Here is a 22,305-nt window from a genome sequence, read left to right as displayed (position 1 = left end):
CCTCCACAAGGAGAGTTCCATCCTCCTTCTCCTTTCTGTGGAAGACCTCTCATTTCGCCGCGAAAAAACCTTGCTTTTGCTTGCGTAAGAATCTCAACATGCGTTCCATCCCGAATTTGCTGCCCCATTTTTTGAAAAATACCATTGTCTTCGTAAGCTAGAGGATATACATCTACTCATCAGTTAGAGCTTTGCGCCCAGCCGAAAAGCTTATTGACGGTATAAATAGGTACATTCTGCTTACGCAAAGTGCAGCGTGAATATGTCCCCTCTATACTCGCAGCTCATCATTTGTATGGGTGGAACCTCTTCAGAGTTCCACACATGTTCGAAAAATCCACTTCTTAACCAGATCCTCCACTTGGGGCCGATGATCTGGTGGAATCCTATCGTATGCACTGCCGATATCGATAACTGTATAAGTCAGCTGATTTATGTTATTCTTTTTTGCCACTCTGACGTAAGAGGGCTGTTCCTTACCTTTTCTAGCGACCATCTTCCCCTTCCGTGATGGTTGTGACGTCGAATTAATTTTTTTCCACAAAATTTTATACATATTTTTGATTCATTTTTTGAAATAAGCAAAAATTTTAAGTGTGATGACGTTTTTTCAGAAAAAAATTTGACGATTCAACTGAGTATTTTTCGAGAAAAAGACATTAGCTGTGTTCGGGAACTCAAAAATTTGTGCAAATTTACACAGAAGAGAGCGCGTGGGAGAGCAAATTTTGACAGTTCGAAAATAAAGAACCTGCAAATTTCTACTGGGACTTTTTTTGCCAGCAGAAATTGCAACTTTGATTGGATGTTTTGTAAACATCAGCTGTTTTATGAAAAGCAGCCGTTACATGAAAATACAAAAGCTAACGGCAAAATGGATCAAAAAGGCAGAGGTAAGTAAAAAATATAAATATTGTTCATTGGTAATTATTAGATTTGTTTCATTTCTATTTACTTCTAAACCCCGGTCTGTACTACTCCCCCTTGGTCGCGTTCTTTCCAGGTTTCAGTAGCGGGAGCACACTGCCCATCTTCCAAACATCGGAACATTAGACAGATCCAGATTCTTCAGCATCTGTGTAGAGATTGCAAGACAAATTGACCCAGGTAGTGTACAGCAACAGCTGATTTTTTTCTCGCGGAGTACACTATCTGTCAACGAGATTTAATAACGTTCGGTTGTGTGCGAGCTTTAAGAATAGTAGCACACAAACAAAGAAAAATGGCTCGAACTAGTAACGTACTCAAAATCAGAGTTGCACTAATCACCGATAATTGTTTGTATGTTACACAGAAAAAAATTAAAAATCTGCATCAATCACGAAATTAATTGATCTAGTTATTTTTTTAATTGAAACTGCTTGGATTGCATTTTGGCTTTGCTTCAATGACAAAAACAAAAAAAAATGTTAATTCGATTTGAAAATAGATTGAAATTGAAAAAATTTTCAGGTAATGTGAAAATAAAATAGGTTTATTTGACAGTTCTATAAAGAAAATATGTCAAACAAGCCTATTTAAATTAAGTTTTTTGAATACCGATGTAAGTTTTTAATAATATTTTTTTTCAATAATTCTTTCTTGTTCTGTGCTGATTTTGACTTTTACGACAAAAGAAAACAAAGCTATTGTACAAAGTTCGAAGTTGATGTGAACCAGTGTCAACTGCGTCGCTGTTACAGTTTCTTAAATTGTTACAGCTGTTTGCTTTCCTTAAGTTTTTCGGTCGGTTTGTTTGCATTTCTTATGGCATTTCTGGAGGAAACTTTTCAAAGACGTACAAAGAGTTAATTGGTTAATTGATTCCCAGGAAGAGCAGTCTATCACAGTTATCTGGTGATTCTTCTATTAATAAATTCTGGATTAATTGGGTATGCCACTTAAAGCACCTCACACATGTGTCTAGACTAAACTAGCGACCCAAGTTTTCCGTGGATAATTCGATGTTAGGATAAATATTCTAAACATGTATATCGTGTCAGGACCGATTTAAGTAGAGTGTCATTCATCTTAGGTCGTTATGCTATATTTTGGAACGGTTGTTTGGAAGTTCTATGAATGTTATAGGTTATGTAAGTAACCCAAACATAAATTCTCTCGGGGGTGGGGGTAATAGCTAGAATACGGATTTCTATGCAAAGCCGAAATTTTGACATCTATTATCTTTCAAAAGCGATGGTACTTTGTAATAAAATTTATTTTTGTAGACATTTAGCAACTTCAGAACTTCGATTCTGCATGTGCGTATGCAAAATACCACCGCATATCGCAAATAATTGATGGCAAAAATTCACTTTTGCATAAAAATCCGGACCCTAGTAATAACTATACAGATGGGACAAGTGTTTCCCTAGCCGTTTATGTTAGGCCCGGCATTAAAGTACTTTCTCACCAAATAAGGTGGCTAACCGCCACAATCGGACACCTTAGGTCCATTGTTTTATACCAATAAGAAGAATACATACAAGAATAACAGGTAAAGATGCACCAAAGTAACAGCCTAAATGATGGAGGAAAAAAAGGAAAATTAACAAATAATATAGGGATTCTAGCGAATCAGGGAGGAATGAGATCACCGTCCAGTCAACCAATTCAGGCCTCTACATAACTTAAAAGAGGACTAAGTGGCTAGAGTAATTCAAGCACGGAGAAAGGTGAATTACCCTGGACCTTTTGAAATTTAGAGGCATTGAAAAAGTGGGGCCACCGTAGTTCAGAGGTTAACATGTCCGTCTTTGACGCTGAACGCTTGGGTCAATTCTCGGCGAGAATACTAGAAAGAAATAGTCAGCTGTCTGTTCCACTAATGTTGTCTTCCATTTGCAAAAAAAAGTCCCTGACCCAAAAGGTAGTCCGCGATTCCAACTTTTCCAAAGATTAAAACTTTTTATTACAGCTGTGTGATGTACTAAAGTCAGGGATTAGCGGTCGATAAAAGACATTTTCTGTTCTTAACTTGAATATTAAAAATGACAACACCTTTTCCATTAAATTGGCCATAATCAAAACCAAATACAACTTTTATTTTGTATTGCAGATAAGAACCATAGATTAACATGAGCAGCTTCCTCAAAGTTGTGTAAGTAAAAATGCAAAGAATTTCAGTGTGCATTTGTAAAGCAATTAAACTGTTTTCAGAATACCCCGGCTTGTGACGGCAAGGCAGATGTCTGCCTATCCCAAACATTATGTAGATCCTGTTTTCAGCAAAGAAGCACAAAACGTCTGCAAAGAACAAGACGAATACAATAAACTTTTGCATGTCCCCACAAAGGCTACAAAAAATGATGAATCTGCATCTGTGTTTTACAATCCATTCGTACAGAAAATGATCAACTATATGACCTATGGAGGAAATAAAAAACTGGCGAGGGAACTATTCGACCAAGGCATGGAATGTATCAAACGGACACAAATCGAACGAATTCACTTGGGCAAAGTAGAGGGATCTACAGCCGATCCATACGAACTGCTACTTCAAGCCATAGAGAATAGCAGACCACTTTTACAATTGACAGCCATAAAAAGAGGCGGTGTTACGTACCAGGTGCCGGTGCCAGTTACAGAGAAACGATCCTACTTTTTGGCTATGAAATGGCTGCTTGAAGCCGCCAGAGAAAAAGAGCGAAAAGTACATTTTCCCGAAAAATTTGCATGGGAAATTTTAGATGCTGCCCATGGCCAGGGAAGAGTAATAAAAAGGAAAAATGATTTACACAGACAAGCGGAGAGCAATAGGGCCTATGCTCATTATCGTTGGAGTTAATTATGTTTTATTTTTAAAATATTTAATAAACTATCACTTGTTAAATAAACCGAACTAAACCATTTTCTATGTGGAAGACAAACGTCAAATGGATAAAATAGCAAATAACAGATTTTTAACGATTTCAAAAAAGGGCGAAGTCAAGTCTTTTCCTTCTCCCGAAAATTACAAAACAAAAATAGTTTGCGTTTTGTTTTTGTTCCGGAAGACAAAATGTCAAATGCCCCTTGTTTAAAATTGTAGTTGAACACACTTCCAAATTTATGACGATTTCAAAAAATGACTAATTAATTTGTTTCCTTCTGTAAATTGACCAAAAATCCAGTTAGGCTCTTTTTATATTATTTTTTTTTTATAAATTCTTTTCATATGTTAGTGTCCAGTTGTTGTTGGAATACATATTATATTTCTTAATGGGAATCTTATTCCCACTAATTCTTTTTGTTTCCAAACTGCTCTTGATATTCGAAACTACTTCCCATGAACATTTTATGTAAGAACCATATTGTATAGTTTAGAGCATATGGCTGCCCGTGTTTGGGCTTTTCGGGGGAATTTGTCGGAGCTGTATTTTACAGGTCGAGGCTATAAGATTATGTTGAGTACCAGGTTGAGTACAAGGTATGTCGGGGAACGATGCGGCCGAAGAGCTAACCAGAAGCAGGTCGCTGATCAGCGCCGATCGTGCTCCAAAATCAGTGCTTTACTAGCTTCTGGGTAGGGTGGAGACTTTCCACAATAAGCGCACGAATGAGGCGTGGGCTAATGCCGTAGGTTTCAGATCGCCTGAGTGCCTCCCTGATCAGAAAGCATAACCTCTGACTTTTATAGGAGTCTCCACTGTCATTGAATGTCAGAACTTTGAAGTTGGGGCTTGTTGGTACGGTTGGCACTATACGATAAGTGGGTGAATGAGGAATATGCTGACGACATGGGCTTCATATCTTGGAGACGTGGAAACATAATCTGTTACTCTGGTACGATTCTCGACAGTCATTTCAACGCCAGGCCTTTGACTTCGCGCTGGACACTAAGAGAGACAGACTTCGCAGTGTGTTATTAAGAGAATTATGTGGAAACGGCTGAGCACATTTAAGGCCGCTGCCCTGCAATTGCGAGTAGAAGGTACGGCACATTGCCACACATCACATCAATCTGGACTACTATAGAAGCCTGAAGTGGCTGTGCTCTTACCTACGAGAACTTCCATCTGAACACCCTTCGATTTATGTTGTTGTTGTTGTTGTAGCAGTGTATTGTACACTGAGGCGGCAGCCCTTGCTGGTGAAGGACTCCATCGGGTCAATCCGGTACATACAACCGGCTGCCATGGGATTGCCCTTCGATTGTCCTATGTCAGAAGCCTGAAGTGGTTGTGCTCTTACCTATGAAAACACCTATCTGGACACTTTTCGATTTATTGTTGTCCTAGGCCAGAAACAATCCTGGATCGGTACCGACTTGAGTGGGGATCGATTCATGTTTTTCTTTGTGCGTGTCTTTGCCCTTTCTTTCTTCGTTCGTGCTACATCCTTCCACCGTATTACGATGGATCTCTCTCTGTATTCTTCGTAGGAGTTCGGGACTAAAGCCATTCGTAGACATGCGTTTTAAAAAGATGATCGTAAAGGTGTCAGGACCCGTTTCGTTTCGAAACTGTGAAGCGGGCAGTAAAACCCGAAAGATCAACTAGTGAAGTAGCTGTGTAAACCGAACCGAAGTTACGCGAAGTTGCTTACACTGTACATGTGCTTCTGTTCGTACTGATGTTTGTTGGTGCCCATCTACGATTTAATACCACACTCAGCGTGATAGCATTGCACCGCTACATTAAGTGAGCTGCAACCAGAATTACCCTCACAATGCGAATCGAGAGCCTGCAGATTCTCGAATTTCGATTTTACTCAAAGTTGCAGGTGTGGCTCAATTACGGGATATGGCTGATAAAGCAGTACCAAGGAGACCATTCTTTAATGAAGACTTAAATATTCTCGGACAGCGAGATTTGGTCTGACAGCAAACCCCTCTTCGCTCTGGATGGGATCAAGAGGGATCCTAGTTTGTTGTTGTTGTAGCAGTGTGTTGCGTACTGAGGCGGCAGCCCATGAAGGATTTCATGAGATCCATCCGGTACGTACCGGCTGCCTATCAGTCAACCCTGGATTCTGGCTATGGAGGGTAGTAGAAAATATGATTACTGATGAGCTGACTATGAGTTGCAGATGAAACGAATATATTTTACGACGTCGGCAAACTCCATTGCTGAGCAATGATAAACTAAAGCTGACCAATGATAACTTTCGGAAAGCAAGACATACGAATGCGTATGTCCTCGCGCCAAGAGTGCAGATTGCCTATTCCAATGTAAGTTCACTTACATCGCACTGGACACATGGAGATGAAGACTTCTGCATGTTTTCTGATGATTGGATGAAAAAGGTCAAACTTTTTTTGTGCAAGTGCCAATGAAGCGAATAGGTAATGGGCGAACACGTTTTCCCCTATCTGTATTTCCATCAGTCACTCCTCTTAACCCTAAGGATGCCATTTAATCAACATAAGCCTGAAGTGACAAGTTGGGTCGTTGTTGTTGTAGCAGTGTGTCGTGTCCTCACCCTTAAATTGTTTGCTTGGTTCTGCAAAATATTCTAATTCTGTCAAATATGCTGAAATTTGTCATGTGGTACCAGGCTACACGCCGGCAACTAGCCCTGCTTGTTGTTGTTGTAGCAGTGTGTTGTACACTGAGGCGGCAGCCCTTGCCGATGGAGAACTCCATCGGGTCAATCCGGTACGTACAACCGGCTGCCATGGGATTGCTTTGATTGTAGTGAAAATTTCTTGCAGCGAAATATGAGGCAAGTTCGTTGAGGTAGACGTTCAACCTATCGCAGATGTCAACAATGGGTGGGGGGCCTGATGCCATGATCGTATAATCGTCCGCATATGATGCGATCTTTATGCCGTCTGGAGGGGTTGGAACGGAGGATAGGTAGAGGTTAAACAGCGCCGGAGATATCACCCCACCTTGGGCCTGTTTCACTCTACGGTGCTTTGACTTCTTATCCCTAAATTCCACAAATGACTGGCGACCACACAGATAATTCGCAATCCAGCGTTTCAGGCCTGGCTGGAGGGACGTGTTGGCGATGTCCTCAAATAATTTGGCATGGCTGACTGTGTCGAATGCCTTCGATAGGTCCAGTGCCACGAGGACCGTCCTATCACATGGCCTGGGTTGATTGAAGCCACGGCAAATGTGTGTGGTGATGGCTATGGCTATGCTATGCAGTCTTCGAAATCCATCTTGATGCTCGGCGTCTTTCCTACGCTTTGCCTCAAACGTCTTTGCTACTGATGAGAGAAGGGAGATCGGTCTGTACGACTCCCCCAAACTCGGGTCCTTTCCATGCATCAGTAGCGGGATCACTCATTTTCCAGACATCGAAAAATAGAATGGTATTTTACAGATGAGTATGAATCTGGTGTTAATATAAGCGGCAAAGTGTCAGGGTGGTCTATAGCGACACGTTAGGCGTCCGGGACACATAAAATGCCAATGACGGCCGCCCACTTAAAAAAAAAAAAAAAACCCAAAACATCATGTAGGCTTGAGTTTTTTTTTTTAATGAAATGCCTTTTAGTGATAGAACACAACACAATCTGTATGTTGTTCATTGCTGGCACGAGAAGCTTATCTGCGAGCTACCGGGCGCGACCACAAGTTGCGGATAGTGGAATGCTCCATATGGAGTAGCTGCAACGGCAGCCACTGACAATCAGCGGTATCGGGGGGAGAGTCTTAGTGAGAGGCCGGGCGGCACCGACTCTTGGACAAATACTGAGTGCCTATGATGCCCGATATGGCAAGGCGAGTTATTGGCAGCTTTAAATAACCAATGTCCAACCTGTTCCATCGGCGATCGGGCCATTGGACCGGAACGACCTTGCTCGTCTACAGGAGCTTTAATGTGGCTACAACATCATATTGCCTAGGCTAGGGCTAATAAGTGCTAAGTGCCTACGCTACATACCTTTCACAAGACTCCAAAGAAAGTAGACTCTCAACATCATTTACATTTAATCCAATATATTCATCCGGTGTATGATCACCATCACATCGGCTATGTTAAAAATTCTTTATTAACACATAATTGCATGTTTCTATGTTTGTATGTATGATGAGTTAGAATAATTGGGAGTGCTTCTGGCATATTTGCATTAAGTTATTTAATTATTTTATGGAAATTGTGGCATCCGACATCTAATGGAATTTCTATGGTAGGATTCAATTGATAACCTTTTTAAGACAACCGCAACCGTCGTCAGCGTAAAAATAAAATTATGTATGTATGTTATGTAGTAGTATAACTTAAAGAGCATATAAACAATGGTTCGATTGAGTGGTGGGCCAAAGGGGGAGTGTTATACTAAATGTATGAAATTAAGGATGTGCGAGTTGAGAATTTAAAATCCTTTTTGAAATTGTTTCGACTCCAGACGTTGCTGCAGCATCTCCAATTGTCTCTTGGCCTCACAATGGGGAAAGTTATTCAAGTCATAGTACTGAGGTGACAGAGTTAATAACCATTCAGCTGAAGTATTAAAAGAAATATAAATATTTTGTTTTTTGTTGGCTTCAAAACTGCAAGAACTTACGTTTGACATCCGTCACAGTGCGTATGTAGTTCTTGGTGGTCAATACAAATTCATTATAAATAACCCAGTCGGGTTTATGGTCCAAACATGTTGAGGGATGTAGTTGTACAATTTGATTATCCTTGATGGTTAAATAATGACCTGTGCGTTCCAAATGGGCAACTTGCATGAAGAAGCCCTGGACCAGTGCCTTTCGTATATTGATGTAATAGTCTTTTGAAATGAAATCCGTACTGCTGCGTTTCAAATAGAAACGATCCATAATTCGGGCCAATTGTTGCCGCACATTATCTGCTGACTTTAGAGAACGGAAATTGATAAAGTTCTCGTAACACCAGTTTGGATCCTCGCTGCCTGAAAGTACAAAGTGTAAAATCATTGTGGGTTTCCATCTCAGTTGAAGGCAACCCAAATTCCCTACTTACTCTGTTTGAAGGCATGATACACATTCAGCAAAGTCAAATGATCACCATCAACGTGAGCAAAACGCTTTTTGGCCTCGTCTGCAGCCTTTTTAGCCTCATTGGGTCTGACGAAACATTGTGGTACTACATACGAGAGACCGGCCAATGATTGTTGTTGTCGTCCAAAGAGAAAACAAAGAGTATTTTGTGTTTGGGGTATTTGGTTTAGTTCCAAAAAAAAATTTACCATTTACCCGTTCACACAATTTGAGATGTTTTTAGGAAATTTTCTTTCATTTGTAAACATATTTTCTGATATATCTTTTTATAGGTATAAGAAAATTTATGAAATATCCCAAAGTGATGACAAACAATAGAAACAACACACATCTAACGACCACTAAATGATATATAAAGGAAGTTTTGTCATAAGCATTTTTTCAGCAGAGAGTTTCAAGAACGTTTTCATCTTCTTTAGCTTCATTAACAGTTGAATTGTGGACGCAACGCAAGTAATTTAGTTAGAAATTGCAAACTATGTGTAAGTAAGACAAACATTTTAAAGAAAACAAAAAGACATTACTTGGGTCCTTTGAACGCTATTGAAACTGCGATTCAGTGGTGAATGCAAAAGACAAATTAATTCTAAAAATTTCAAATTTTTCTTTTGCACTGTTACTTAATTTTAAGAAGAAAAAGAGAACAGGCACTGGGCTTACTAAACCTTATCATGCTATAGCAAATAAATCGTAACTCACTTCACTGCACTCCACACCGTCCCTTAGCAAATATTTAGATGTCATTGAGTCTTCTGATATACTTAGCTTTAGTTCATTAAGAACTATAGTGAAATCGCTAGTATACCCTACACCATGCTAATTCCGTTAGTAACTAATCGAAATTGATCTCAGATCCAACAAAGTATATACAGCTGCGGTCAAAATAATAGTACCGATATAATTTTTTTTGTTCAACTCGCGATTTTTTTTTTCAAACATTTCATTTAAGTTAAAGCAGGCAAAAAACAAGCTGGCACCTCATAACGAATTGGTCAAGAGTTATTTTGATACAAAATATATCGAAACCAATTGGGGAGTTTTAATATGAGCTTGGAACAATGATACATTTTTGATATTTGGTTGTTATTGTTGTTGTAGCAGTTTGTTGTGTTTTATCTTTCGTCTGCTTGCTTCTGTTGAATGTCTAGATCCAGGAACTCTGCGAATAAGATGGGGTGCATCCAGAGGAATCTGGGTTTGAGTCAAGTGGATCTAGCTGGACAGTTAAAAATAACGGGATTTGGAAGAGAAACGCCTTTTGGTGCTATTATTTTGATTGCGGTAAAATTGGCTTCAACGTGAAATATCGCTTTGGACACGCAAACAAATTTAATATGCTGGAAACATGTTTACGTTTCCAATAGGTAATAGTGCTATTATTTTAACCGGCACTTTTAAATTCTTGATTGTCTTGATATTCAAAATCGAGTTAACTATGCCCGTCCGTCTATATGTCCGTCGAAAGCACTCTAACTTTCAAAGGAGTAAAGCTAGGCGCTAGGATCTACTTCTTAAGCCTCCAGAGCCTTCTTATTCTTCCTCAGTTTGGCCGAAATTTTGCATGAGGTGTTATACTTTGACTTTCAACAGTTGTGCTAACTATGGTCCAAATCGGCGCATAACTTGAAACAGCTGCCATAAAAACCGATCTCGAGTCTCCAGGAGAAATTTGGCGGAAATTTAGCATGGGGAGTTTTGTTTTGAATTTGGTCAAACGTGCTCAGTATGGTACAAATCGGACAATAACCTGATATAGCCGCCATATAAACCGATCTCCCGATTTGATTTATTGAGCCTCTAGAGGTCGCAATTATCATCCGTTTTGGCTCAAATTATGCACATGGCGTTTTGTTTTGACTTCCAAAAAGTCCCAAGTATGGTCCAAATCAGTAAATAACATGATATAGCTCCATTGTAAACCTATTGGCCTATTTGATTTCTTCAGCCTCTGGAGGGCGCAATTTTTAGTTATTGAAAGAATTTGTCAGATGCGATCCATGGTGGAGGGTATATAAGATTCGGCCCGTCCGAACTTATCTAGTTTCTAGTAAGCCTGTAAAAAATTGGCCTCTTCTGTCCAATAAAAAAGAACCGAATTCAAACTGTAATAGGTGACAAAAAAAAAATCAACGCATGCCCGAAATCTAATGACCGTCATATTCCCGACACCATTAGTCTAAGTGCACTCCTCATTGCCGCGCACTCCACGTATAATTGCAGAGGTCATAGATCAATTATCGCATTCACTCTTCGCTTCTAGATATCAGCACCGCCTAGATACCAAGAACCTCAATTCAATGGCAACCGATTGTACTAACCGGATTGACTGCCGCCACAGTGTACAACACACTGCTACAAAAAAAACAACTATGAATCTTCTCCATCAACCCTCGAAGACTCACCGTCTCCAGCGTCTGAATCTACAACAGACACCCAAAGGTAAGTATCGGTCTAAACACAGCAGTTTCTAGGATCGCCCTTGGTCAAGTGCCCAAGTCCTGCCTCGCTCAACTCCATCCCTGACAGTTCCCTTGAACTCTCCATACTTACTTTTTCTGGTGAACGGCACTGGCTCAATTATTCTGTGGTTTATCCCAAACCCATTGCCTCTTGCCCATCTAGACTGCTTCCTCAGCAAACACTGAAGAAGAGCCGTGATGGTAGAGAGAAAGCAAAATCCAGCCAAAATGACAACGTCATCAACATAGGCAACTCTCTCCTCATCAAAGGACCTTAGAATCCCTTTAATTACACAGAGCAACAAGAGATGGGGATAAAACATCTGCCTGCGGTGTTCCTTTTATCATAGCATCAATCATTTTTCTATAGTAAAGCATCAATCCAATTCACCAGAATAGGATTGATACCATGGCAGCCGGTGGTACGTACCGGATTGACCCGATGGAGTTCTTCATCAGCAAGGACTGCCGCCTCAGTGTATAACATACTGCTACAACAACAACAACAACAACCAAAATAGGAGGGACCTTCATATCAACAATGCTTTGCAGGGGCCCGGGTCATGTATGGGTGGCAGGAAAAGATATGGATGACGACCTATCCGGATGTAACATGATAATTTGTGAGCTACGGTGGCCTCCCTTGCTACGTCTACGTTCCGAAATTGTTCTTATTCTACTTGTCCACGATAAGGTGGAATTCTACCTGGGGCCGAACTACCGCATTGTGAACGATTGAAATGTTCGAAATCTCTCTATTGTGAATTATGTATCTTTTTATTGAACGGAATATTTTGAAATTTAAGAACGCGAATGTTTAAATCTGATTATTTTTAGAAAACTTGAATAAAAAATGTATATACAAGTGGTATACATCCAATAATAAATAAATGAATATTCATTCGAAACGGAAGCGCACTCGTTTACGTGTGCGGTAATTCGGCCTCTGTACTCTTTTTCTTTTCTAGGGCGGACATAAGGGCAAGTGATCAAGTTTACTAGAAATTGACCAACGTTAAAACCTACGCTGTTTCGAAGTATTTCGAACAGCAATAATAATCTCTTTGACCTTGGTCCCCAAATGGGCCTAGCCAAGTACAGCTAGTTTGTAGCTAAAATAAAAATAACATAAAAAGAATCTACCTAACGCCTAAACATTTTCTGTAAGCAATTCAAAAATAAAATCCTAAATAGAATTGAACAGAGAAAGTGTGTAGTGTTAAAGCGATTTGATCTTATGCGTCATAAAGCCAATTTATCACAAACAGTCTTTCTTTTTTCGTTTAAACGTCAAAATTTGCTTGGTGTGGAAGGAATATCAGTATCACAATTTCGCCTACTTCACAGCCTATAGGGGGCAATTTAGGTGTAATCAGAAAATAATCTCACCCGACAGCATAGCCGTTATAGATAAAATTTCATTGGAACAATTATGTTGACAACTGGCTATAAGCATTTTTGCCAACTGTGGATCCAATGGAAATTCAGACATAACAGCTCCCAAATCTGTTAAATTGCCATCATCATCCAATGCAGCTAAATAATTCAATAGTTCCAAAGCACGCATCAGAGTCTCGGGAGCTGGGGGATCCATAAAGTCAAAATGTACCAAATCATCAATGCCTAATTTTTTTAACTGCAAAACCACTGTGCCTGTAAAGATAAATACAAACATATAAATAAAAAGTTTAAAAACACTGTTGTCAGCAAGAGCTTACCCAAATTTGATCTCAAAATTTCCGGGTATGTGTTATCTTGCATTTCATTCTTATAGGCCTTTTCAGTGTAGAGACGGAAACATTTTCCGGGTTTTGTACGACCGGCACGACCAGCTCTCTGTTGGGCCGAAGCTTTAGAAATAGGCGATACCAGCAAACTTTCCACACGTATACGAGGGTTATACACTTTTTGCTTAGCAAATCCGGGATCAATCACAAACACAACACCATCAATGGTCAACGAAGTTTCGGCAATGTTAGTCGAAACAACAACTTTACGACCAATAGCGCCATTAGCATTTGGCGGAGGCGCTGGCTCAAATATGCGTTGTTGCAAATTCGGTGGCAATGTTGAATACAAAGGTATACACTTGAGTTCGCCAATGTCTGAACCCAAATTGTCAATCTCACGTTTAATACGCTTGCAAGCCTCCTCAATTTCCTCCTGGCCGGTGAGGAACATAAGAATATCACCTTCAATTTCTTCACACATATGTATTTGAATGACTGTACGAATGGCTGCTTCCAAGTAATCACGTTCCGGTTCTGGGGTATAGAAGATTTCTACAGGATGGGTTCTACCGGGCACATTCATGAGGGGTGCATTGTCAAAGTACTGCTGGAATTTGCCAGCATCCAGAGTAGCAGACATCACAACTAGCTTCAGATCATTTCTTTGGCGGATAACTTCTTTCAGTACGCCCATCAATATATCTGTGGCTAGGGTCCTTTCGTGAGCTTCGTCCAACAATATGACTTGGTATTGTTCCAACATAGGATCTGACATAGCTTCTCTCAACAACATACCATCTGTCATGTATTTGAGCAAAGTCTTTGCTGAAGAGCAATCCTCAAAACGTATGGAATAGCCAACCTCTTCGCCCAAGTTGACATCCATTTCCTCCGATACACGCTGTGCCACTGACATAGCTGCTACACGACGTGGTTGTGTACAGGAAACCCCCTTCTTTCCCTTGGAGACGGCATATTCAACACACCACTGGGGTATTTGTGTGGTCTTGCCGGAACCAGTTTCACCTACCAGAACAATGCACTGATGATTATTAAGCAAACGCATAAAATCCGCCTGATACTCAAAAACGGGCAAAGTGATTCTCTTCTTGTACAGTTGATGGAAACGTTGCGAGTAGGGCCGCATGTTAAACGGATTCATCGTGCCTGGCTGTTTATTAAGCGAAGCGGCCATTACTCCAAGCTGCTGTCCAGTGGCGGGTAAAGACGAATTTCCTGCACTAGATGTTGATGCCGCAGAAGTTGATGGTGCTGCTTCGTCCCTGGAAAGAAACGCAATTTTAATCTTACTTTATGCGGCGCCATATTATATTCTGATTTTAGTTGTATTCATTTTGTCATGTAGGCTTACTTCGTGCGTTTTTTTTCGTAGGTCTCACCCACTTCAATACGCCTTTTCGACATTTTTTTGATTAACTGATAGCTTGTGCTAAAACAAGGGCAAAAAAAACACAATACACCAACTTTTTTCAATATATATAATTTTTATATTTTTCTTTCGAACTCCTTAAATATAACACAACCCCACATGTGGATGTCAATCAGAACAAGAAGCTGTGCCGAAAAGAGACGGCGTTAGCCGCCAACAGCTCCGCTTGAACGTCTAAACGCAAACAAAGAGTCAGCGTCAAATTGTTTACATATAAACATTTCATATGACAAACAAAAAAACGCGGATGGTAGTGGCATTAAAGTCCCAAATGAAATGATTGTAAAGAACTTGACGCTGACTCTTGACTTCTTCGATTACGTTTAGACTCTTAAGCCTAGTACTGACTTCATTCATAGTGAAAATGCCTATTAAACTATTGCGAAATCCGACAGACACTTTTTTGTCACAACACAAGTCTAACAACAACACACAACAGTATTGAAGTAGAGTTGATTCGGCGCATTTCATGAGTATTTTATTACACCTGCAATGAAAATTGTGGAAAATTTATCCTGATGCAGCGACATGTCGCTCCTATTTTGCTCATAGAACTCAGTAACACTTATACGGAATGTGTTCGCATCATCTTCGTCACCATTTTCTATATAGTGCGTTTTAACAGTTGTTTGTGTGAAAAGTCGAAGTTAGTACTAGGCTTAAAACAGAAAGAAGCTATGACTCTTCACATTTCAAGACATTTCGTTAAAGCTGCCATTAAGATGAGTATTCTGTTCAGCTTTTCACGCGGAATGCTGTCAAACTCCATATAAAAAAAAGTCGACGAAACGTTGGCTGAAAATAGGCGGAAAAGTAGTACTCTGTTTAGAGTGAGGAATATGGCAAAAAAAAAAAAAAAAATATTATAGTGGCAAAACTTGAAACTATTGCCGGCATCATTTTTGTTTGTTTTATTAGTTTCAATAGTTCGTTTTTCTTTATTTATTTGAGAAAAAATATGTAAAATAGAGAAAACAATAAGTCCAGATAAAAAAAGATGTTTTGGTATGGAAATTTAAACATTTGATTGCTGTCAAATTCCGCTCACGGAACAATTGCAAATTTCAGCGGTTATACCGAAAATAGAATAGAATACCAACCCTTACATGAACAGACTAGTCATATGACGGTTTAACTTATACAAGGTTAGGTCACTTACGAAAACATAAAGTGGATTGGCATCGAGAACATCATTAAGGATGTCAAATCCGCCGATTGAAAATGTCATCAAATAGTAGACATCATCAATAGTAAACAAAGAATGAGTGTAAAAAGAGAACAAGTTGGCATCCTTAAAGCCAAGTACTGAAAAAAATTAAAAAACACTTATGTATGCTGATCGCTTGGATTAACCTTATTCAGGGAATCCTATGTCATATGAAATTAAAAAAAAAAAAACAGCTCTGAAAGTTGTACACATCGTGTGATACGTGTAAAAAATGTTATATGATAAATGGGTATTGGAATAAATATGCAACTTTTTCATTTATATCCATAACGAAACAATTCAAAGTGGTCTCATTTGCACAACAACCACAAATTATATGGCGCAATTTGCCATTTTGTCATCAAGCTGATCGACATTTAACCAACACACACAAAGAAATTTGTGTGCGTGTGTGTATACGTGTGCGCACATGAATAGAGAATATGCGAGATAGAAGATAATAACAAAGAGAATGCATACAAAAATCTGAAATCTTAATACCGTTAAACATGACCAGCAGTTAACAGCTGGTCGCGTGAGACCACTTTTTAAATCCGCCTTGAATCAGATTGTGGCTGAAACGACGTCGTCGTTTTAAAAAAACATCGAAATTGTTCACACTAGTAGAAATGTTTTGGAAATTGCATCTTTTAAACTCCAACGTTATGACGCCCTATATTCAGGGCTGCGTTTATTTCGCACAATTTAAGCATTTATTTGGGCTCACATGCTTTGAATAACCCGTTTTGGTTGAGACATACTTTTCGTGACGCCGTCCTTGATCTCTGCTCACCGTCTGCTTGGCCATAGTTATGTTATCGACATCCACATTGATATCGTTTTTCGATTTATTATTATTGTTTTTAAGAAGAAGAAGAGAAGAGGAGAAAAGGATATTTAATTTTACTTTCGTGAATTAACTTAATAAGAATTTTTATATTTTGTTCTAAGCCTCAGTAAAATGTGTTTCATGTGAGTAAAACCCACACAAAAGGAGCTAAATGGAAATTCCAATTCAAGTTGCTGTGCGTATATGCCCACCAAAGCTGTTACAACAACCGCAGCCAGGTGGAAAAAATTCTGGAGCAGGTATTATAGAGGATAACAATGGAAATTTAAATCAAGCAGCAGAAGAAGACGATGAAGATTTTGGCAGAACGGAGTTTAAAGTAGATGAAGATGATGAACGGGATAGGAAATGCTGTGTACGTTCGATACCCCTAGCGGCCAGAAGGCCCGGCATTCCCCCACCTGGCTGCATGGATCCACCTGGTGTAGTGCAGGTGGGGCCTCACTCATTCCCAGTCACCCATGCTCTACCAGTGAACTGCACACAAAATCAAATTTATCACCAAACTGTTTTTCCCTTGATGAGTTTGTTTATGGAGGGATTCGATGCATCTGTAGTGGCTTATGGGCAAAAGGGTAGCGGAAAAACATATGCCCTCTATGGTAATGGTTTCAATGATTCGCCTGAAAAAGATGACCATGGCGTAGTTGCCCGTTGTGTTAGGGAAATATTCAATCATATCGCCCATCATCCTGAGCGCACTTATGCTGTGAACATAACGTGGGTTGAGATTTGCAGGGAAATTATACGAGACGTTTTTGGTGTGGGCAGTGTGCAGTGCATGAATATGACCGATGCATTTCATTGGCTTAGGGTTGGCTATAAGCTATTAAACAGTACAAAAACTCAGATGGGCCATTCCCTGTTCAGCATTACATTGGAACAGAGATGGATATCGAAGGAAGGTTTAATACAGCATCGTCTCTCGACGGCCAGTTTCACTGATTTGGGAGCAACGGAGCGTTTGTTTATGTTGAATTCGTTAGAACAGCCCACTAGCTTGCCCAAAGATTTGGGCTTGCAGTCATTGGAGCGTGTGGTTAGCACTCTCATTGATCCTTCCCTGATCTTCAAGGCCAATGGCAGTGTGCCATACAATCAAACAATGTTAACCACTTTGTTGAAGGACTCCTTTGGAGGTCGAGCTCAGACTTTGGTCATTGTGTGTGTGTCGCCCCTGGAGCGGGACATCAATGAGACCATTTGCAATATGCAATTTGCCTTCAAAGTGCAATGCGTGCGCAATTTTGTGGTGATCAATTCATTTTCGGATGACAATACACCAGTATCCCCGGAAGATTTGCCTCCCGAAATCAGAGATGTCAATATAGGCTTGCCGCCGCCAGTGCATGACAGTTTTGGGCTACAATTTGCAGCCAGTCAATACTCAAAATTGGTAACCAATGCCGAAGATCTGTTATCAAAGTGAGTTTTGGAATTTTCTAAACTTTGTCCTCTTGGTTTTAATTTTTTTTCGTTTTTATTGCAGATTAATTTCGTCGAATGCCATAAGTGAGACCGAAAAACAACAAATTGAAGAATGGCTGGTACAGAAGCAGGAGTGTGAGGACTGTCTCAATTCAACAGAATCCTTGCAAACAGACAACGCTTTGGGACCCATACAAGAAGCCGACGAACAAGATGAGGACAGCGATCCCGATGTCAGTGATCCTGAATCTCAGACTCCTTTACAGCAGAACTCTGAAATCGAATCCGATGTCGAGTCACAGAGACCCGATGTAGAGGAAAAGGTAGAATATTTAATGGACGATCTCAAGACGAAGACAGATGAAATGGTCAAAAATAAATATCAAGAATTCATGGAAAGCCATCCCAAGGGTGTTATGGAATCCCAGGAGAGTGGCCTCTTCAAAAAGGACAACAGCTACGAAGAGAAGCAAGACGAGCGTAAACCTTCTCTGGGTTCGGACAACTTGGCTATTCGTACAGGTGGTGGCAGTGGTCCAGCTGGTCGCCGTCGTTCCATACAACCAGGAGCCACCCTTTCGAGTGCAGAGATTGCAATGTTAAACAGGGTGGCGTCAAGAGAACGCAGCGAGAGTGACAGATCAAAGGAAAATCAGCAGTTGGAGCCTCAAGGCGATGATTTTCTAGATATTTCCAGTGATATGCCTGTAAGGCAACTTGCGAACTCGCCCACGGAGGCTATACAGAAAAAATTGCGCAAATTAGACGCGGATATAGAGGCAAGACAAAAGCAAATCAAAGAAGTCGAAGAAACTATGCAATTGAAGCAAAACATCATAACCGAATTGATAAAAAACAGTGATACTCGCACCACGGCCAAACAAAGATTCCATAAGAAACGTGCCAAACTTGAGGCCGAATATGAAAAGACAAAAAAGTCCCTCAACAAGGCTATGATACAGCAGAGAGATAAAAGCGAATTGGATCGCCTAAAGGCGGTCATCACACATTTGGAGCAGAGACTAAATGATGTCACATCCATAAAGCATATAGCGGGCGAGAGTGCTCAGAAGGTCAAGAAACTACAAACGTCTCTGCAAGAGAGCAAAAAACTTATGGAAGATTTACAAAAGAAAGTGAAAAAGGAAAGAAAATTGCGGGAGGCGCTACAAAGCGAAATGAAAGCCATCAAGGAAAAGGAAAGTTCCAAGGCTCTGGTGAAGCATGATGTTGCCAACAAACATCCCGAGGAAAAAACCAAACACTTGAAAGATATGCAGTCGCGAATAGCTCATTTGGATCATGTGCTCAAGGAGAAATCTGATAATTTGGAACAGTATCGAGACGACGAACAGCGCGGTGAAGGGCTACGCCACGAAATACGAAATTTGCGCAAAACCCGTGACCATTTGCTCGATCAACGGTGCTCGTTGGATCGCAAGTTGAAACGTGATAAGATGTTGAGCCACAAGGAAGAGCGCAAGTTGCTGGAGTGTGATGAGGCAATAGAGGCCATTGATGCAGCCATTGAGTTTAAAAATGAGCTGATATGTGGCCACAAATCCATTGACACCAGTGAACGCTTGCAGCGTGAAAAGGGAGAGCAGATGCTAATGGCTCGCCTCAACAAGCTCTCAAATGAAGAGATGCGCACTCTGCTTTACAAATACTTTACCAAAGTCATAGACCTGAGGGATTCATCGCGCAAACTCGAAATACAACTAGTGCAATTGGAAAGAGAAAAGGATGCCTGGGAATGGAAGGAACGCGTACTGTCGAATGCTGTGCGGCAGGCTCGTCTGGAAGGCGAACGCAATGCAGTTTTGCTACAGCGTCAACATGAAATGAAACTGACGTTAATGCTGCGTCATTTGGCCGAGGAGACTTCAAATTCTTCGGCTTCATTTTCGGATCAATCACTGTCAGTGCCAAGATTCTACAAACCCTCGCATTTGGCGCTCGCCCCACCCACCACATTGGCCAATACTTGTTATTCGGATTCCGAATTTGAGTGGCCTCACCAGCAGCATGGCCAGATCAATAGCAATTCGAAAATTTTAAAAGCCAACAAAATTAACGATTTGGAAATGTGTCCTCTACCCGATGCCCCGTTGACCAAATACAAGCCATTAGATAAAATCAAAGATAAGGAGAGAGAGACAAAAAACAAACTTTTTGCCAAATTTCAAGTGTTAACGCGTTATGCCAGCAATCAACAGCAGAACGATGACAGCAATATACCCTCGACTTCTTCCTCCAATTCGAACAGCAAACGTAAGGACAAGGAGTCGTCGATGTCATCGACAACGTCACCTAATCAGAAGCATGAAAATGCCGAAGTTTTAGCCCATATACCACAGAAGAATCTAAAGCAACTATCGGGAACTGCTCAAAATACCAAGGTAACGCGACAAAAGAATAAAATAATCATACAGGACAAATCAAGAAAGAATTAAACATAAATCTACAACAAAAGATGCAAGGTGCTGAGCATAAGTAAGTAGCAGTAGCAGTATTAGGTAAACAAAAGTATAATTCGACAAAGTAACTTCTTAAGTTGTTTAATAGGCATTCACAATTCTCTGCACACTATATTTGCGTAATCTGGCGGCCAAATAAGTAGTTCTCTTTGGGGTGTGATTGCTTAAGGTGGTACCCTAAAAGGAAATATACCAATTAGTGTATTTGTTTTTTACTTTATTTTTGAAGGATATTCCTTGGGTTTTTTATTGTAATTTAACGATTATAGTTGGAAAATGTTTTAGTTTTCCTTTCCTTTTTTTATTTTTTTTTTCATAATTCGATTCGTTTCTTATCGGACACAATTTTGGATTTTTTTTCAATGTCATGTCCAAGGTGTGTCTAACAACCTCAATCGCTATCAGCTTCACACGGGGAACTTAGGTTCATTGTGTCGTCCCGAAATAGATTCAAAAAGCGCTGAAGAACACAGACAAAATTTAAGACAGTACGATGCCAGACATTACAATGAAGAAGATTAAAAGCCAACATGCATGACAATAATGGGGGCCAGGCGGACTGGAGAAGTTCCCTCCAATATGCTATGTGCCTGATAATAATTTAGACATGACAAAAACACATTCTTTTAGCCATAATCCTGCACCTACCCCCGTAATTTCAGGCAGAGCGACAAAGGGGCTCAACCGTCTATAATGCTGTCCGCCATGTATCCAGCGCGACGTCAACTTCCTGACATTGCTTGTCAGGACCCCTATCAGTAGAGAGAGCAATAGCTCTACCCATCTAGGAGATTTCCCCTAAATACAGCAGCCCTATTAGAGTTGAGCCCGAAAAACCCTGGTCTACCGTGGAAGGTTGAAGGCATTCACTTGGTAGCTACAATAACTTGGAGAAAACTATTTAAACCTGCCATTTTGTTTGTTTTGTGGGTAACTCCTCTGGAGCTAATGGGAATTTTGAATATTTTTAATTTTTTTTCTAGCTTGATACTCAAAAATTAATAAACTTTTTTCCCCTTACTCTGTTTGGTCGAAGCAAATTTGCCGAAAACTTTAAATCGAATTTTCTTCGCCCTATTTAAAAATGTTGACATATCAAGTTGCCAAAATGGCTTCGTTGTAGCAATTCGGCGAAGCGGCCACCTTATAAATACGCCTTGGTCATGTCTTTTGAGTTCCAATTGTACCGGTAGCATTTTATGCCCGGCCTTGGGAGGTCCGTCCATTGAAACATGAACTCTAATGTTTTTATATCAGATTCGTTCTCTTCACCCAACAGCCTTTCATTCTCGTCGGAACATTCGACCGGTTTTTATGCTCGTTTTGGGGGGTTTTCGGTGTGGGATCGCGAACCGGAATTTTGATCCCAAATTTTATAACACATTCGTACTCTTCTCCACATGCCTTTCATTAAAGTCCCATATTATACCGATCGGTCCCCGTTTTTGGGCTGGGGAGTTCCCCTCTGGGTCTTGATTCTAATCTAAAAAATTAATCGTTATTTAAGGTAACTATAAGGGTACCAACTACAATTCGCTGAAGTCGGTCCATCCCTTTATTATATTCGCAAAATATAAAAGGGACCGAAAAAAGTTTGACCTGAAAAGTCTAAATAAATGTTGTTAACAGTCACACAATGGGAAAAATCGAAAAAAACTAGTAAAGGCCCTAAGTGGTCCGGGCGCTTCTTGGCAGGCCCTTGAAATTTGTCATCTCGGCATTTCGAAAAATTGCTCGGGTTGCCAAATCTTCTTTTGTGGTCCGATTTTCCATTTTTTTTTTTTTGCTGGATAGTGCTCATCCCTACAAAAAA

General features: G+C 40.2%; 3 protein-coding genes across 5 annotated transcripts; 2 read left to right on the top strand and 1 right to left on the bottom strand.

The window, feature by feature from the left end:
• Positions 1-1,689: 1,689 nt before the first annotated feature.
• Positions 1,690-3,820, top strand: LOC106095730 (small ribosomal subunit protein uS7m). Its single transcript, XM_013263039.2, has 3 exons — positions 1,690-1,871; positions 3,038-3,079; positions 3,139-3,820. The coding sequence occupies exons 2-3, from the start codon at positions 3,057-3,059 to the stop codon at positions 3,764-3,766; spliced, it is 651 nt and encodes a 216-aa protein (XP_013118493.1). The 5' UTR covers positions 1,690-1,871; positions 3,038-3,056; the 3' UTR covers positions 3,767-3,820.
• Positions 3,821-7,839: 4,019 nt separating this feature from the next.
• On the bottom strand, positions 7,840-14,651 carry LOC106095741 (ATP-dependent RNA helicase DHX15 homolog). Its single transcript, XM_013263068.2, has 6 exons — positions 14,450-14,651; positions 13,066-14,360; positions 12,737-13,000; positions 8,851-8,973; positions 8,426-8,779; positions 7,840-8,361 (listed from the first exon to the last, which is right to left on the bottom strand). The coding sequence occupies exons 1-6, from the start codon at positions 14,500-14,502 to the stop codon at positions 8,234-8,236; spliced, it is 2,217 nt and encodes a 738-aa protein (XP_013118522.1). The 5' UTR covers positions 14,503-14,651; the 3' UTR covers positions 7,840-8,233.
• Positions 14,652-16,666: 2,015 nt separating this feature from the next.
• LOC106095747 (kinesin-like protein costa) lies at positions 16,667-21,907 on the top strand. Of its 3 annotated transcripts, none has more exons than XM_013263078.2 (3): positions 16,667-18,009; positions 18,074-20,508; positions 20,581-21,907. In XM_013263078.2, exons 1-2 carry the CDS (start codon positions 16,736-16,738, stop codon positions 20,466-20,468), a joined length of 3,669 nt encoding a protein of 1,222 aa, XP_013118532.2. In that variant the 5' UTR covers positions 16,667-16,735; the 3' UTR covers positions 20,469-20,508; positions 20,581-21,907. The 3 variants fall into 3 exon arrangements, with proteins under 3 accessions (XP_013118532.2, XP_013118531.2, XP_013118530.2); XM_013263077.2 differs by having other exon boundaries at positions 20,570-21,907; XM_013263076.2 differs by having other exon boundaries at positions 18,074-21,907.
• Positions 21,908-22,305: the final 398 nt, after the last annotated feature.

Source organism: Stomoxys calcitrans, chromosome 5 (genome assembly GCF_963082655.1).
Source record: "Stomoxys calcitrans chromosome 5, idStoCalc2.1, whole genome shotgun sequence".
NCBI classification, from domain to species: Eukaryota; Metazoa; Arthropoda; class Insecta; order Diptera; family Muscidae; genus Stomoxys; species Stomoxys calcitrans.
Note: the sequence above shows the minus strand (reverse complement) of the source record. Positions and strands in the feature narration are given on the sequence as shown.

Bases quoted from the DNA above. Each gene is read 5' to 3' on its own strand.
- LOC106095747 (XM_013263078.2), top strand. From the start codon at position 16,736: ATGGAAATTCCAATTCAAGTTGCTGTGCGTATATGCCCACCAAAGCTG. The intron at 18,010-18,073 runs GTGAGTTTTGGA...TTTTTATTGCAG, and splicing joins GCCGAAGATCTGTTATCAAA to ATTAATTTCGTCGAATGCCA.
- LOC106095741 (XM_013263068.2), bottom strand. From the start codon at position 14,502: ATGTCGAAAAGGCGTATTGAAGTGGGTGAGACCTACGAAAAAAAACGC. The intron at 8,780-8,850 runs GTAAGTAGGGAA...TTGTACTTTCAG, and splicing joins GTATCATGCCTTCAAACAGA to GCAGCGAGGATCCAAACTGG. The intron at 8,362-8,425 runs GTAAGTTCTTGC...TTAATACTTCAG, and splicing joins CACTGTGACGGATGTCAAAC to CTGAATGGTTATTAACTCTG.
- LOC106095730 (XM_013263039.2), top strand. From the start codon at position 3,057: ATGAGCAGCTTCCTCAAAGTTGT. The intron at 3,080-3,138 runs GTAAGTAAAAAT...AACTGTTTTCAG, and splicing joins AGCAGCTTCCTCAAAGTTGT to AATACCCCGGCTTGTGACGG.